Here is a 19,558-nt window from a genome sequence, read left to right on the forward strand (position 1 = left end):
TACAGTAAACCACAAAAATGGCGTCAGTCAATCGGCCATAAAAACGTAGTGACAGCAGCATGTCCAATGGTAATTAGAAGTCTGTGCATACACGTGTTTAAGCAATTTCAAGTGATTTCAATAAGTTTGTGGTGACATTTTGATCTTTAAAATCCTAGTAATAATGTACTTTCTAACTACATCAATACCACATTGATTACAGTCTTGTGACGTTACAAGATTGTAAATAGAGAGTCAAACAATCAATGGCATTTGTAATCACGTTTTCTTGGATCGGAAAAAAAAAATTGTTTTATGATTCAAAGAAAATTTATATTTTATTTTCTAATTCTGTGAATGAAATATTTTTCAAAAGTATAATTATTTAAGGATTACACCGGCACTAGTAAAACACGGTCAACTAGCCTATCTTGCCAAACTGATGTGTGGTTTTATTTTTAAAATATTATAAATTTTACGTACACATTATTGCGGTCGGATCGGACTGTTGATCTAAATAATGGACAACAACCAATTAACTTAAGTACCTATATAATATAATAAGTGCCTAATATAGGTTAAGATAAATACTAACGAATTTTATTAATATATTAAAAATGCATAATGTGCCTTTACTAATCAATGTATTGAATATAAATTAACATTTTTATTGTTATTTCATTTAAAATAAAGACATTTTGGACGTGAAACTTACGTTAACATAAAACTATACGACCCATAGTCCTATAGACCACATATAAAACGCTCAGGATCATTCTGCGGGTGATATCCATCTGACTATAGAATCGCAGTATCTAAGTGATAAAACAGAAATGAGAAGATCCGTAGAAGGAATGTTGCTGGCACATCTCGTCAAGTACTGAAACTGACGTATCAATTATTTTCAGCACCAGTGGCGCTCCTTCCGTAGAAGCCTAAAAGCCGGGCTTGAATTATAACCAAATAATTACAGAGTTTTATTTATCGTAGTGTTTTTCAAATGTTATTTGAAATATTCATCATTTATCGCAACAAGAACTGCCGTTTAGAGCTCATGACGAGTCAAATTTGTAAGTATCTTGGTTTCCTCAAATTCAAGACTCTACGGCACAGGTCAGTGGAGATGGAGCTAAGGCCCACCACGCTGCTCTAATGCGGGTTTGTTGTGGTACGGGATTGATGTCATGCTTATTTCAGTATTGCTGTTACGGTATAATGTGCGTGGTTGCAGGTGTTATTATAGGCCCATGATTCTTAACCTACGCCTCATGTTTATGGACGATGGACATGGCATTTCGGAGGACGTGTTTCTTGCATACCCTGCGAAGTGCTGCTATGTTTATATAAGAGATTGTTAACCATCGGTGCGCCATCTGCTAAGTCCGTCAATGGTTACTATTAAAAAAATAAAGACTTCTTGACCTCTAGACCATAGACGCTGTGCTAGGAGTGACATTGAGCTGTGCAGGCACAAAGTTATATTAAACGATGGCGATGGACGTGAACCCAAAGTGCTGAAGAGGTTTAGGGTCGCGAATTGCAATACGCAGAGTTGGCAACCACGACGTGGAAGACAGACCGGCATCGAAGCCGTCGACAAAAGTCGCAGTGGATGCATAAAACATCCAATGAGTCCAATTCAGCGTACTGTTAAATAATAATTCTCTAGTGACCGGTCCCGGCTTCGCACGGATGCAATTATGTTATGCTGATATTAATAATACTACAGAATATCTTTATATACAACGTTCACAGCTTTTTTTATAAGCACGTACCGCAGCAACCGCTATAACCCTGCATTTCAATTCTGTAATATCTTCGATATTCTATTCTGTTCATTGAGTAGATATTATATAAATTACTGGCTGTGTAGGGCCATATTGATCAATATTCAATGCACAATGTATTTAAGCAGTGGCGTGCACTTCATACACAAAAGCACTGTCTACCCTAAAATTGATATAGAACTCGTATAGGAGGAGGATTTTTGCTTTTTACGCAATTTTCCCGCTGTATGCATACCCAGGTAAGAAACCCCGGTAAGATAAAAGGATAATAAATATATAATGATTTATGTATTTATATATATGATTTATCTATACATCATGTAGTATTAGTATGTAAAGTATTTGTAATGTATATCAATTATTTATTTTAAATTGAATTTTGCACTATCCCGTTTTCCGTACTAAACATGCTTCATCAACCAAAGGTTGTCTGGAGGAGATCGCATCAAGCGATAAGGCCGCCTTTGCGCATGTATATTTATTTACGTTTCGTTTTGTTCAATTTTTTTTTGTTTGTGCAATAAAGTCTTTCTATCTATCTATCTATAAGGATTAATGCCGTATTGCTCAAAATCGCTTCATAAATAAGTAATATTATATTTTAAAAGTAAAATATTAGATAAATATAAAAATTAAAGGATTAAAAAATGGTTATAGTGTGTATAGGCATACCTAAGAGACAAATAACATCGCGGACTTTTTTGTATACCTTTTTAAGGTCTATAATACATTTAGTACTTTGTTCTATCTGTTTGGATACAGCCAGCATATGCAATGTAAGGACAATAAAATGTTTTAATTAACGACATCACATACAACCTCCAAAATTATCAGTGTCTCTTTACTATACTATGCGTGTATTATACATATAAAAATTCCTCTTGAATCGCTTTATCTATTTAAAAAAACCGAATCAAGATCCGTTGCTTAGTAGTCCGTGTGTATAGAGTCAGACAGATAGCGGGAAGTGACGTTGTTTTATACCGTGTAGTGATAGTGATACAATTGAATGCAATCTCACTTATTAGCAAGTGCGAACGTGTTAGGGATATAACAGTTAAATCGCTTGGGAACCCCTAATCGGTTTCTACGCAGCATCGTACTGTAACGCTAATCGCTAGGCGCTTGTCAAGAGATAATACGTATTTAATACTCAAACATCTACCTACTTATTACAATAAAATAAAATAGGTACAAAGGTTTCAGTCTCATCAAAGGTAGGTAGCTATCGATCACCTTTTACCCTTTGTTTCTTTGTTCGTGGTCCCGGCCCGGGTCAATATGCGCGCGCACTTTTGAATCGCGCTTGCGTAGATATCGTATCAAGCTGACCCGTCCAGATTTCCTCTCATTGAGCTGTTTGTCGACGATCAGTGAGGTACACATTACGCCATCTTATCATCGTTGCCGTCGCTGCATCGCTGCATCGCTGCATCGCCGAGATGACTAATCAGCGGAAGAAGAAGCGTTTAGACCATGTGCTGCAGGGAATGGTGCCCCATGCGGAGAAGCTGAAGCTAATGGTGTGCGACGTTACGTTCAAACGAGTGTCTGATACGTCCGTCATCGTGCAGAAGCGTCGTCCGCCAGGAAGAAAATCCAACTCGCCGGGCCACGTTGTCCACAATGGCACCATCTCTATTTTCTACTCTGCTAGGGACCCCTCTGAAGGGTTCGTTCTCATTTCTTACTAAATACGTCCCAAGAGTGTAAACCTATATCTATACCTTCTGTAGATGAAAATTAGAATCCTGTAATAAAAATATAAAAAAAATTATGTCTTTCATTTTAAGAATATAAAGATACCTTCTCATTTGAAATCAAAAATTAAAGCAAGGTGTCCTTTAATTTTTGATTTTTTAATCAAAAATTAGGTAGCCCTATTCATTCCATATTTTAAAAGTATCATACCTAGCAATAGGTATTAATTATTACACATGGGTATAGGTTTAATACCTGCAATATCTACCGCTAAATCTAAACTTAAAATAAAGGCACATACTAAAATTATACTTAATATGTGTAGATAATGCAGAGATAAAGACAATCATGATATAATAATTAGTATGATTTGATGATAACTTTTGCATAGTGCTTGACCAGGGCCACCTATTTCTATCATTGTTATAAGGAATCAGGATTCAAAGGCCTGCTCTCCTTAGAACAATCTTAACCTAGGTTCCTACCTAATATATGACTTACAAATATGGTCCTTGTATGGACAGGATCAGAAAATTATGTCATACCATTTTCAGGGCTATGTATATATAATATATATAATATAATACGATAATAAAAAAAAGCTAATTAATAACAAAAAGATTCTTTTGAGCATTTAGTAAGTATCTTTCTAATTTTTAAAAAAGAAACAGTTAACAAGTCCCATGTAGCTTGGATGACTATGATGATATGTTTGTGTCCCAAGTTACTGGAGTGGTAAACCCGCACTGGAAAATTCAGCACAGGTACCACTTGGTGAACAGACAACATTAAGCTAGAATGTGAAAGACCGTGGAAATTCCCACACATCTTGTTCTCAGCACCATTACTGACATCCCCTTGTCCATAGTCTAGATTGATGCTGAAGTGCCCTGCCATTATCTCTAGAATTACTGGACTTTAAATAGGCACTAAATTATTTAATTTAATTGTTATCCCTTAAATTACAAGGAGAGTACTAAACCCACTGTTCAAACTCACTGCTGGAAATGCTTTGTTTGATATCTGCAGCTAAAGCCTTCCTGATTTATCATTAGACTTTGATTGCTACAGCAGCTGAATATTATTTTATTTTATTGGAAGGATCCCTTTTAGGTACTAAAGTCATCATTACACTAAATTCCCATTTACTAACTAAAATCAAAACCTGTAGGCAGGGTAAGGCCCTTTTGGTTGTTTTTTTATGATTATGTGGAAATTTGGAAATTTAGTGTAAAATTGGTTGATCAAGGATCATAAGAAATTGAATCTTACCTCCAAAATTTGCAAAGTGAAATGTAATAAGAGTTAATTATATTGGTTTTTCTAAAAATTAAAGAAAAACTAAAACCGCTTGGGGTTTGTTGATTCAAGGTTTGTTGAGAGTTTCTAAATTGAAAGCAAAATATTAGACATACACATACTTGAAAATGACTAACTGTGTAAAAACTATGTTTGTTTAAAACATTGTATAGAGACTTGGATAATTTTATTGTCGTAGTTGGTCTTTTTTTAGATTTTCTTGTATTGAATGTGTAGTAGATCAAGACATTTTATTTTAGGTTGCTCTCTTTGCAAATGTCGGAGGTTTTTAATAAAATATAATGGATTATGGAATGTGCAAATGAAGTTTTATGAAAACCTATAGTACCCACTAAATCTACACTACTAACTAACTATACTTTAAAATTTTGATCCCTCCACTGTATTTTAGAATAAAACATGTTTTCTTAATAATTCATTTTAATTATGAATCACAATCATTATAATTATAAATTATAAATAAAATGTCATACAGCCTTATTAATAAATGTGGCATAGCCTCCGTAAAGTTATCAAGTACCTAATCATATTGGTAGCGTCTGCACCTTTCAAATCTCAACAGTATGAAAAAATCTGAAAATATCCTCACGTTTTGCTATATTTATTAATACTAATATGCATTACTCCACGCAGCTTCAATCTACACTTGTCAAATACTCACAACTGTGTCTACTTAACAACTTTATAAAAATGATATCAAATTCAAATATTAATTATGTAAAATCTGTAAACAGGCAGTAATAAAAATTATATAGTAGAATAGATACTTTTATCTTCTCCTCCTCTGTCATGCAAAAATCGGTTTTCACCCTGCAATACCTAGGAAATGTTTGGATTCTACTCAATAAACATACAATTCTCTACTAAGTTCCCATCTGTATTTTATGAGATTTAACAATGCTATGCTATTTTCATGTTACATATTACTAAATTTTCATGTATCTGTCATAGAATTCAAAAGACTGCTCTGTGTAATGGGGATTCGTCTAGTTCTTTTGATTTATGGCTTTTGGTATTGCAGGGTTTGAGATTTATTAAAAGTAAAGCTTTTCCAAACAAAATGTGGGTGCTTTCCAGTCAAGACTTTTTGAATTAACACCATCACAATCTCAGGTGTGTATTTATGGAATATATTTTATTTCAATAAATACTGGATTGCCTGTCTCCCACACTGCCAAGGAAATGGTAAGATATTGGTTAATTCTGTTATAAAGTTATTTACAGTCATAATCAATGATTTTGTGACCTTTTCCCCACTTTTTATTCTCACTACTGTGAATATTTAACAAAATTGTGATAATGATATCAAATTAAAATATTCTTTTTTCATGTAGGCCTATAACAGGCAGTTATGAAACATATATAGAGAATAGATACTTTTATCTTCTTTTTAGTAACTCTATCCTGTAGAGGCTCTGGGTCGCCTGAGAAATCCCAGATGCAAATCACTCCATTTGGAGAAATAGAGAACAACTCTGTGTTCCTCGTTGTACCTATGGACAAGGATACAGAATACACTTGCTTGTTAATCTCACTTCCGCCAGGTTTTTACACATAATTCATGCCTAGCCCATGGTCGTACCTCGTAATACAGTACAGCTTAGCCGCTGGCGAAATCGGTCACTCTGCAATGGCGAGGTAAAGTTTGGATTCTGCTCAATGAACTTACAATTCTCTGCTAATTTCCCATCTGTATTATTCTAGTTGAAACAATGGAACAGCCATTTTCATGTTACATAGAACTAAACCTTCATGTACCTATCATAGAATTGGCTCCATGTAATATTGAGGTATTGAGGAATACATGTTTGAGATTTTTTCTTCATACCTACGAAAAGCCATAAGTCAATGGCTTTTCGTATAGTATTGTTTCCCACACTGTCTGGGAATGTGGTAAGATATTAGTTATTTACACTAATAATTCATTATTTCGTGATCTTAAAACACGTTTATTTACCAAAACGACACCTTACTAACTTAGCTGTCAGGGTGATTATCAGAGACAATAATATGACTGTATTTTCTAAGAGTAATACACTAGTAATTAATAACTATAAATATTAGTTTTTTAAAATGTTTTCGTTCATTTCTTGTGTATCAAAGATTAATTTATTTTTAAATGCTAAAATAACTGCATCAAGTTATATTTATATACTTTTGATTCATATAGCTACTCTAATTAAGAAAGTTATAATTAGTAATTATTATTGTTTTCCATCATTGACTCGTCTGATTATCTATGCACTCAAGAACGGCTGGAACCGTTGGAGTAGCCGTGTGCCGTCGTGTAAGTTAAGAAATGAGTTAAGAATTAATACCTTCGTTACCTACTACTACAATAAATAATTATTTCATTAATACTTAGTTTATTTTTATGTAATGTAATGTAATGTAATATTAGGTTAGCAGGACTGGCTGTTTTAAAACACTCATGCGAACCCACACTCGTGTTTTAATACTCCTTATTATACAACAGTTGCATAATCAACTATTAAGTGAGATAGGTGATAAATTCACCTTTCTCTTAATTAGTTAGAATTCTTTTAAATTCGAATTCTTTTCATGAATAAAAAGAATAATTTATTCATGAAAACTACTTTAAACTCGGGCATTTTTAAAACTCGACAAGGGTTAAAAAGTTTCTTATGTTTTTTGTCCCTTGTCAATGCTTTATAGTAGCGGAACACTATGGTCCATAGCTAAGATGCCTAAATTATAACTATTGGTAGTAAAGTAAAAAAAACAATTATAGTAAACAGACTAATTTTATTTCCTTAAAATACACGAGGTTACAGCTTCAATGTACTACGACAAATAAATATAAAATAATAATACATTAAACACCATTTCGAAACACTTGCTACGAGGACATATTTTTTGCAAACTTAAATTTTTAAGGTTTTATAATATATTGGAAAGAGAAATAGTCTAACAAAATTCATAATCCGGCTTACAGCAGTTACAACAATGATTTTAAAAAAAGGAAACATTTTACAATAATTAATTGGACGTAGTTATGCAAACAAGAACCAATTCTCAACACTGGTCAAATTGAAATAAATATTAGGTATGTTGATATCAGCATATTGTTAATAACATGTTTTGCATAACTAGGTACCTACTTAAAATTTTAGATATTGTTTTAATGTTTTACAAAATTCAATAAAACGCGCATTAGGTTTTTTACACGATTATTGATCCAATTAATCTGACAAACGTGTTTTTCATCACCCTGACATGCCAACGGTTTATATTTATTCATTTTGACAGTCTCGTATAACAAATCCTATCAAACGATCGGAATGTAGGTGAACAAATCGTGAACAACTTTCAAAACGAAAATACATATGTGAGCAATATAACAGACAAAGCTCCTTTATTCGGCTCTCAGATTTTTTAAACGCAGATATAAAGCTATAGTTGCATATTTTTAACCAAAACCCTATAATAGGTAATCATGTATCATAAGGTAATTGGATAATTGTTTGTGTCCATTCGTTGAATTAGAACTACTACTGAAATATAATCCCTGGTTACGGGTGGTCACCAGGGATTATCTTTTATTCCAAAATAGTGATGTTTTGAATAATAAGATCCAGTTGGGGCCGGTGCTGTGCCCGAGTACAAAAAAGGTGATCGATTGTATAAAGAGAGTAGTGTTTTAAAACCCTCCCAGAGGTGAAAATAATTTTTATAGTGACATGTTTTAATAGTGTTTTTTTAACGGTTGCCGATGCCACAAAGATACACCATAATGCACGCACTAGTCTTGTCTAGTCACGGTTTTTAGGTATTGGTGGCATAAGTAGGGAAATGACTTATCACCAGTAACGCAAGTAAAGTAGCTTTGATTGTATGATACTGCCTTCAATTCGAGACCATTTATAAAATAAATCATATAAGCTTATTTATTAGATTATTCATCAGATAAAATAATCGCAATGATTATTATTACATTATTCAACTAAATAATCACGTTATTGCACATTTCATATTTTAACATAAGGCATAAAAGTTAAAAACACTAGCAGTGCATTGTAGAAATGCATCCTCCAGTATGTACGTTTTAAAAACGTTTTTCATGAGAATTTTAATCCGTGGCGTTGCCACGTCGCGTCAGCGTAAATCTGTCAATTCGTATGGCTGAATGGTCAAATCTACCGAAAATAAAAGAGTTGGAAGTTCTAGCCACATTCATCGATAAAGTATTTTGGATTGCAAAAGTAAACGTTTAATGTACAACAGTTTGCAGTAGTTAAACTTTTAGTTTGACTGAAATAAACATATGAAATATACGCTAACAAACACTGTTTTACTTTAAATATAATGGGTTATATGGATAGGACACCTGGTTTTGATCGTTTTCCTTTGACAGATTGACGCGACTCCGGCTTCGCGTTCGGCTTTCTCAACTTAGAAACCTACACTTTGGGGTCTGTTTTTAACTTAAATCTCTAAATATATACTCATGGAACGTGAAAACATGCGGTTTTAAGTTACAATATAACTCCAACATAATAGAAAACATTTCCTATCTATTTATAAAGATCTAATAAAAATATAATTCCTTTATTTTAATCATTCAAATGTTAAAAACGATTTGATTTTTAAGATTAAAGGATAATATTGATAAATTAATTTTTTGGGTTCCGTAATTAAAAAAGGGAATAAAAAAACTATTATTGGATCTTAAACTCATCCATTTTAGAGGTACCTACGGAACACGAAATATAGAGCTAGAAATTATAGTTAGCTTTCTTTACATAAAAAAAAATCTACGATAAATAACAATGAATAGCGGCCAATAAATACTAATTTTGTCTTTTCTTATTAACAATAATAATAATAATAATTAATATGTGTAAGAATACTTTTTATTTGATGCTCTTAAAATTAAATTAATAATTCGATAATAGAGATTATTTAGTTTTGATAAATAACTTATATTAATTTAATAGGAAACTATAGCTGGCAAAATTAAATATATTATAGGCGTTCTTTAGTCAGTTTAGTTAATATTATACATTTGAATATACTGTTCAAATTTGTAATAATAGGCTTTGAGTAGGTACCTACTTATATTTTTTTTTATTATTAATGCAATTATGTGATGCTGCATCAATGCTTCTAATTGACACATCTTTTATAAAATTATGTATTTTTTTTCATCTTAAATGGTTGATACGATCGACGAAGACCGTGAGAGGGAAATCTTATTTCCATAATAGAAAACAAAAAAGGAGAACAGATACAGCTCTTTCTTAATTCACTTCTTTCTATAACTACAGTGGAGTTTTAAATCTTTTAAGAGTTTGTTAGGTTTGGAAAGTAAAAGAGAATTCGTGCCTAATTGTTAATTTGGTTTTAATTATAGGTCTTAAGTTACCTATGGTCCCAACCTTTTGTCACTATTCGATTGTCAAAGGGTATCGCGTTATACACCTTCGACATAAAATCAGTAGTAGTTAACGATAATAAATTATTCATAGTGAAGTGTTTATGAGTGAGAGCGAAGGACGATTTGCTATCTATGGTTTTCTCTTGCTCGGTAAATGTCGAAGATTGTATGGTAAGGTATTACGAGCCTCGGGTTCTATTTCGGGATCTGGTCAAAACTTGTTAGGAGATTTGCGCTGTGTCTCTCCCGTGTCTCTAAAACCACGTTAGCCGTCGGCAGCGGTTGTTATCACTAACATGTCATGATAACCCGAAGAATTACACAACTAATGCGATTATAATTACGTTTTGTAATTTAACCCTTCAAAGGAACACAATTTCCTGAGAAGCAAATTAGAGCTTCGAATAAAAACAACTAATACCGAAATATTATTAAGAAAAAAAAACGCTAACTTAGGCCCGAATAGTAGGAAAAAATTGTTTAAACTGCTGTTTTATTAATATTGAAATGTTTGTATCTTCCATATTCAAATTTAAATAAAAATTGAGTATTACAAAAAGTCTTTATTTAGTCTTAAATATTAAAAACTATAAAAATGATCTAAGTACATAACTACCTAAATATTTCAATATACTAAACTTAGGTACATGTCGCCCGTAATTATACGTCTGTTAGACATTTTTTTAAGAAATTTAAAGTTTTACCTAATAATTGCATACAGAACGATCCTACGAAATCGTTGTTACTTGATAAACTAGGTACGCATAAGCTGTACCTACTTAAAAAATTTATACTAATTTAAAAAAAAAAACTAACTTGTATCTTTTTATAATAATTTAATTTTTCACGGCTTGTTTCAAAAAGAGGCCGGATGGATCTCTTGGTCTTGTTACTTTTTCGCTTAAACGGGATTGAGTTATTTAAAAAAATATTACTTAGTGCTACTCCAGAGTATGAAAAAAAACTTAATATCTAATTTCAGCGACCAGTTAAAGTCTTTAATGTGATATCGAATTCCAAGGGCCCAGTGCATATTCCTTTTGGTAGGAATAAGTACTGTAACTAAGGATTGGAAATTATCTTATTCTATAATTGTCAAATCTTTACATATTATGTACAGTACGAACCTTGCATTAGATATTAACTTAAAAAAGTACGTGTTATGGAATGTTCGCTGTTTTACTACTAAAAAAACTTTTTTTTTAAATTCCATTGAAATAATAATTTAAATGCAAAATTGATTTGCATACAGAAAGTTTATTGCTTGGAGGATGACAGGCTAATTTTGTTTTAAAAAGTCATAATAATACCGCACAGGATATTTACGAGCATAACAAAGCCTATAACAAAATTTATGAAAATCTTAGAATATGCTTTTAACATAACTCAAATAAATAAGAGAATTATGGTCTCATTATGCAATATTTTTAGTTTTGTTCACCATGTACCTTAAATGATACATCCTAATATGAAATGTTATAGGCAATAGAAGTTATTAAAAAGGGCATTACCTACGCCCTGAAAGGCGTTATCAACATAATTAATAAGATTGTATTTGACTTAACACGCGTGGCGACTCGTGATGTGAGGTGGCGTGTTGTTAACAAGTTCCTGATACTGAATAAAAAAAACGGTTTTTTTTCTTAACTTAAACCGCTTATATTATGTGCTTATTTGAAGATACAGGTAAATAAAGACAATAATAAAAATAATATTAATATTTTTGTCATAAGGTCGCAATAATGTATACCTACCTAAGCCTATATGTTTTAATATAACCTACACAACAACAAAAAATATCTCAAAATGCTTTTTTTTTATATAGAAGATAAAGCGAAGAAACGTGGACCTTTATCAAGCACTCCATTGTATGGTTAATTTATTATGGTACCTATTAATTGCGAGCGCAGACGGCTGTATCACTTGTTTTGGTCATTAATCTCGATGTTCCATTTACACTTATTTATTACAAATCTACATAATTGGCATCACGAATTAGAGGATTATAGTCCTAAGTAGATTTACGCAAATCTCTGAACTCTAAATTTATAGATCTAAGACGAACATTCTGCTTAGCCAAATAATAAATAAAAATCGTTTATTTCGTTACTTACACAGTAAATGACACGTTGGAGAGACCGCCTAGTAAGCATCAAAATATCTGTGTCAGATGGCCTCACCCTTTCCATAGCAATAAAAGACAATATAAAAAGGATTGAGTAGTGTTTATATGTATGTATGTATGTATGTGTGTGTGTGTGTGTGAGTGTGGCGATCGCCGTGGATGTGTGCGTGTGATTGTGTGAAGAATAACTGCCTGGTTGGCGTCATAATTTCCATGTTCAGTTGTATGTGTGTGATATTATACCTTTACCCCTAATAGGGGTTAGGTATAATATCCCCCTGACAGGTTAGCCCGCATCATTTACCAGCCACTTGTAATGGAATAAAATAGTTGTGATAATCTTTAAAGACCTGTTATCAAAATTGCAGGCAATGATCACAGGAAATGATATGGATAATTTACCTACGTGTAATAAAATAATAAAAAAGTTCAGAGATTTGTGTATAACTTAATTAACACCACTAAGAGATACACTAATAAAAGGACGGACTGCATTTTAACTACTAAATTGCAGTTGCAGTTGACATTACGGCCAATGTGAATTTATTCACGTGCACGCTGAGCATCCAAATACTGCAATATTGCAGTTAGCGTTTAGTTCACATGCAGTCCGCCGTATAGAAACTACGACGATATTAATGATCTACATATAGTCCTACTGGTTACGGTTATTGCATTCTAATCGTTATATTTGTAGAAAAATCTACAGAAACACGTCGATAAATTTCATATTGCACCTCATCTTTAAAACTCGATATAGGCTAAGATTGTATGGAAATAAAAATATGAATATTACGGTAATTTTTTCAAAAATAATTTAATAACCTTACGTTTTAAAATGTCGTTTTTTATATTAAAATGTATTCCTGTAACGTTTATGAAATGAATTCAAAGTCTCACCAGTGTTATGTAGTCTATCACTTTTCGCAAGGAATATTGTGAAAAGGATATACTGCTAGATCAGTTATATTAGTTTAAAGTACGAACTTATTTTTAATATGATAAGTATAGATAATTGAAATACTTAATCATTATTATTACTTTTGACCCATAATACCCTTACTTGTTTAATGTTAATTCAACTAAAGGATGGGCTTATTTTATTTAAGAATTTACCAACAATAGAAACATTCATCCTATATTTTAGAATGCGCTTACAATTGCTTCAGTGGTACTCTGAATTCAAAAAAAATAAAGTTTTCTATCGATAACGGTATTAAAAATGTAAATAATATAGTAAGTGTGTATAGAAATAGACTAAATATTTAAGATTTCTAGTAAAGTCTCGTGGTGACAAGATATGATTATAATACAAAATAGAAGATATATTAAAAAAAATCGTTGAAGGTTTCTTCATACCTTTCGTATTCAGTGTGCCGAACAATAAACATAAAGAGATCTTATTCGAAAATAACTTTCACTGTTTCATATTTTTTTTTTCATTAAACGAAATGAATTGTCTCATGTGGAAACATATTTAGATAGGCTATATATAATCATAATATATATTTAAAATATAAAAAAAATAACGTTGAAATTAAAATAGATATAAAAGAAAATAAGTAACGTTAAAACAAAGATGAAATGGTATATTGAACCGTTAAAAATATTAATTGTTTTCTAGATATATGGACAGTTGCGTGCATAGAGGGTATGCACAGGGTATACAGATGATATAAAATGAAGAAAATCTCCAGTAAGAGTTACAATAAAACTTAAGTATAGGCATTGTAAGAGTTATAAAAGCCTACCCTTAAGTATTTATAACTCGTACTGGTGATGTTCTTCATTTTATATCATCTGCATACCCTCTATGCACGCCACTGTATATGGAAGAAACAATCCAAAGTTATGGACCGTCTCCTTGAATAGCCGTAAGAGAAGGGCTAAGGTGTATCTTATTTGGAACTTATAAAATATTAATACAAATACTTACAACATAGGAATCACTATGTTATTCTAGCTGACTAACTTTACATAAAAATTCTGTGGCGAAGGATTCGCTATCGCTTACAACTTTTTACTTTTTTATTTATGGGGGAAAAGGGGCATGGTATGTCTTGAGGCGGTAATAAAGAACTCTAGAGAAAAGATATAATGCCCGCTCACAAGCCGGACGAGCAAGGTAATGCCTGAATAACTAACGCCCATTTGAAGGAGATTCCTAGGCATACATAAACCGTTCACCAATAGCTATCACCTAAGAGTTGGTGAAACGTTTTTTTTCTTTAGACGTCGCCCAAATCTTAAGGGTTTCGATTTAGGCAATGCCTAGGTTTAGTTTAAACAGGCATAAGTGTATTTTCTCATAGCTGCTTGCATGATTTTAATGTTTGAATTCTTTTACAGTTCATAATGCGAGAAAAATAAAATTTTTGTAATACAATAATATCGTGAAAACAATGTCAGTGTTTAGAAATTGAAGTTTTCCTCATTTTTAATTGTTTTCGATGAAACTGCCTAATAAACTACGCCTAAGAAATATAATGTCAGGATTTTAATACTTTAGCTGTTTTTCGAGGTTTCTATAGGTTTTAACTGTCGGTGTATATTCTGCTGTATACGAATTTTTTAAATGCACAAAAAAAGTGTAAGGCCGGCCACATACAGTTGGAATTCTGTTTTAGAATATCACATTTCGAATTACGACCAAGAAACAAACCTTTGCACAAGAACAGTAGTATTCCGTACGAGATTCCGTAATACGAAATTCCAGTGCGGAAAAAGCTGTTTCTATTGGAAGTCGTTAACTATGATAGTTGAATACATTCATTGACAATGCCAAATACCTTGTCAACGCGTTACCAGTTGTGTCGTTAAATGAAATAGATTAAACAGAATATAAAAAGTAAAAGGAAATCCAAATTAAGAGAAAATTGCTAAATTAATTTAAAAATTGTGCTACAATTGTACAAAAGACTGCAATGTTGAAAATGGGTCTGATTTTATAAGTATACAAAAACAAAAAATTATAAAGGTCCAATCATTATACCAACTTAGCGCAATACAACAGTTATATTAAGCAACATTCTTTTAACAATAAAGATGGAAAAGCTAATTATAAATAGTATAATATAATGTTATAACAAACCTGTAATTTACAGCCTCAACTATATTTAAACGTTATTTACACCGGAGCTTGTTTTGGGATTTTAAGTATAAAATTTGTCACAACAGTATCAAATGGGTACTTTTACCCCGCAACAACCCCTACCTCGCCAACATGCTCCTGTGTTTTTTCTTCATGTAAAAAACATAGTAGTATCAAAAAACTTGCGATGCCGAATAAAAATGTAATGAGAAATAAACTATTAAAACTACGCCATTACCTACTTTTACTATTGAAATTTTACAAAACTGTAATATGATTTACTGGTATCACCAGATCCAGATGCTAAGCGGAATACACAGTCAAAACAATGAACAGTTTAGAAAATGCAGGGTATGCACATTGTTTTCTTTGACTTTGACAAATATTGCATCGATTATGCCTATTATGTATCGTATAATCGATGCAATCTAAAGCGGGACATTTCTCAATATCGAAAATCCGAATGACGTCATCACTGACGGTCAGTTCTTTACTGCATTATTAACCGACTTTAAAATACCAATAATATATTATTTTTATAATATGGGGCGACATTTGCAGTAAGTTTTCCTGAGAAAACATTTTGATGCGTTTAAGTGACGCTTATAGAAAACGTAATTAATAATAAAAATATAGCAAGGAATCACAATTTCACCAATCGATATGCCTTGTGTTTAGCGGGTGCTGTATCTGCGATTAGAATATTCGATTATGAGAATGTTCTCACGATAAATATTAAGTACGTGCTACGAATTCTTGGTGCTGAGATCTAAGGACGCTGCTGATTCTCTTCGGAGGGTAAGATTCAGTTTGTCATCTTCTTCGAGGTCCTCTTCAACTGAGACGGTGCGCGTGAGCGAATGCCCCAGAGCTCGGGCTTTCCACGACTCTAACCTCAGAACCTAGTACAAAATGCCGTGACTGTACCCAACATCGTACATATGTTTTTATTATAATGACGAGAAAAACCCCAAAGTTTGAATTAAATCAAAATATGTGTATATTTTGATTTTTAAATATTCTTTTTGCTAAAAACTTATTACTATGTTGGAGTAACAAATGAAATATGTTACACATTTCTGACATGGCTTACAATAGTTAATAGGTGCCAGGTTATTGACAGAAAAAAATATGTAAAAGTGCGGTACAGAAGCAAAGCGCAAAAGTATCTTTTCGGTATATGTTACCGTAAAATCGTAAATACCATAAGATTGTAATCTAAAAGGTTTTATTAAAATTAGAAACCCTTTAAATTACAAGCACCTTCATTTTGCTAAGAGATCTTAACCTATTGAAAAATAAATCAAGGTGCGTGAAATACTCAAAAGTACAACTCAGAGATTTAAAATGTAGCTTTAAAGTTTATCCCACAAATAACATTTGGGAGGGCTTTTCTCGTCATCAAATAGGAATAAAAAAAATAATGATCTTTGATTTTTTTGGTACTATATTCGAAATATTGCTCGAATGTAGTACAATTGTCATTATGTTTAAAAGACTGCATTCATAGTAAGATCACCAATGAATAACTGTATGTAATATATATAATAGTATCAATATATTTCTCTGTTGTTGAACAAAACGTGATGTCTCACGTGTGAACTCACCTCACTACGGAATATGGATAAGACGTTAAACTTAAGAAAATATACAAAAACAAGATTGTTTAAACAATATATAGTTGGCGAGGTTAATTTTGCGGTTTTTAGCAGTGCACTGCCACATTGCTTTTCGTTTAATATTTAATAAGCAGCTTTCTTGATTATGGTTTGACTGGGTTTATTGACCGCTCGTGTTCGATGTCATAGGATACCGGTTAAAGAGCAGTTTTAAAGGAACCGCTGAACGAACTGATTTTAACAGTAAAAATCTGTTATATCTGTATAAAAATATAAAAATCTGTACTGCAAAAGTTAGTCGCCGTTTCATTAAGCCACTTGGTTTAAATTGACCAGCAGCGCAATCTGTAAACAGACGCTGTGGAAACTGAGTCACATTATAGCAAAAAAAAGTGCATAATTTTGACGTATACTGTCGACCTTTAGGCTATCGGTGATTTCATAGGCAAACGCTGTAATCTAATATTTGCTAATTTTATCACAAACAGACCAGCATTTGATTACTTTAGTTTACTTTTAAGAAAAACATTTATACATTCTGGTATAGTCAAAAAAAACTACGCTGATATACCCCGGACTTTCTCCTCTTCATGTCTCTAATACTATCAATATATTTGACAGTTCAATGGCGATCTTACCTATATAAATTAAGATTGTAGTCAAATTGGGTATCGTTATTTTTCATGGAATTTTGACAACTGTGAAAAACGCTTTTTTTTAAAGTTATAATTATTTAGTACGACAGAATTTTTTTTTATAATACTATAATATTTTATACTACCGCAAAAATGATTTTTATCGGTAACAAAAAGCGTCCTCCGTTTACGGTCATACACACAGTGAAACGGCAAGGTAACAAAAAAAACTAAAAAGTAACACAAACCGTGATTAAATAACCTTTTCGAAGTACAAACCCCAGTAATAAACTTTGATTAAGGATCAGCGAAGACCGAGTCTCACCATTCGTCTGCTCGCTTAGATTTCCCAGAGTACTAAATAATGAGTGAGTATACAAGGTCTAAATCCTTTCCTCCTATTTGAAAGTATGTGCCTTCAAGAGCTCTGCAGTGCGCATCAGAAATAAGGAAGCGAAGTGCTTCGTACGTGGGATGGATAGATGGATACGAAATGGGATATAAACGGCATAACGGTGCAGAACTGAAAGCATCGTAGCCTGAATAGGGCCTCCTGATAATATTACGTAAATAGAAGAAATTCTATTATCCATTAGGAAATCTGCGTAAGCATGAATGACGTTAGACGTGTTAGACGCATGCTCTGATCTTGGCTTTACTTTTATATAGCATCGAAATATTAACAACACGTTACTAACTGTTTGGGAACGTAAATTTTGACAGCACACTTCATAGCATAAAAGTAATGCCAATCGATGTCGCATATTGTCGTAACTAGTCAAGCGTGCATTGAGCACCTGTGTGCACAAACATTCCCATTTTAGTTAAATTAATGCGTTGATATGTACAAGCGAGATGTTTTGAAGCTTTAAAGTAGTTTTGGAGTTATAAAGTATAGATCACGTAGGTGTTTTGCACACTTGACATTAAGTTACGACTTGAATTTCATATGAATTTGGGGTCATTGTACTTTGAAAATGTTTATAAACGAATACAACGCACCTTAAAGATTAATAACACACTAAGCAATTGTGTAAAATGTACATACAATACCACCCACAAGCACATTATTATAAAACAATACTCCCTTATAGTTACCTGTAACACGTGTGACAATTAACACAAATACGAAACAGTGTAAAATTAAGCCAATTTAGTTAATACCGATCATCAAAATATCGTTTGATTAGTACCAACACCCAAAATCAACATTACACAGTCAAAAGTACTTAATTTAATGTAAACATGCTGATATATGATTAGCGCCAGAGACGGCCCTTAGATTTCTTGCGGATAAAATAATCAAAACATAAGCCGAAAACGTTGTTTTGTGATATATTTGTATTTTCTTATAAAATCTGAAAAATTTCTCATTTTCAACGTACTAATTTGCTAAAAAAAATATTTTTATTTATACGTTAATAGGAAATCCTACAGCCGTCTCATGGTTGCATTCAAATTAGCCGATATACGTTGAAATTATTTTGTTTGGAAATCGACAGCGCCTCAATTACAATTTAATATAAATTCAAGCTATTGGAAGATTTTAAGCGGTTTCAAACCGTTTTTGAAACTAGCTATCTTTGTGTTCAGATGGTGGTAAAGTGTTATATATATTTATATATATATATATAACACTTTACCATCTATATATATATATATATATATATATATATATATAGATGGTATATATATATATATTTGAATTCTACGAGGTTCGTAAAATGGACAACTTACATTGGGTCTCCAATGTAAATTGACAATTTCAGGAACGTGACAGCGGCGTTAAGTTTATCTGAAAAATATTAAGAGTTGTCAAATCATGATGTTAGGTCGTCCATAATTTTTTTTTTTAAATATATAGACAAGTGCTTGACTGCAATCACACCTGATGGTAAGTGAT

The 19,558-nt window shown here is 32.2% G+C and overlaps 1 protein-coding gene across 3 annotated transcripts in view; it reads right to left on the reverse strand.

The window, feature by feature from the left end:
• Positions 1 to 14,090: 14,090 nt before the first annotated feature.
• The window catches only part of LOC120636316 (ecotropic viral integration site 5 ortholog), a 74,444-nt gene continuing 68,976 nt past the window's right edge, over positions 14,091 to 19,558 (reverse strand). For 2 of the 3 annotated variants that reach the window (XM_039907744.1, XM_039907743.1), the window contains exon 16: positions 14,091 to 16,303. In XM_039907744.1, coding sequence (XP_039763678.1) covers positions 16,148 to 16,303 — 156 coding nt within the window. In that variant the 3' untranslated portion in view covers positions 14,091 to 16,147. The remainder of the gene's footprint in view (positions 16,304 to 19,558) is intronic. The other variant, XM_039907745.1, reaches the window with a different exon arrangement.

This window comes from Pararge aegeria, chromosome Z (assembly GCF_905163445.1).
Source record: "Pararge aegeria chromosome Z, ilParAegt1.1, whole genome shotgun sequence".
Lineage (NCBI taxonomy): Eukaryota > Metazoa > Arthropoda > Insecta > Lepidoptera > Nymphalidae > Pararge > Pararge aegeria.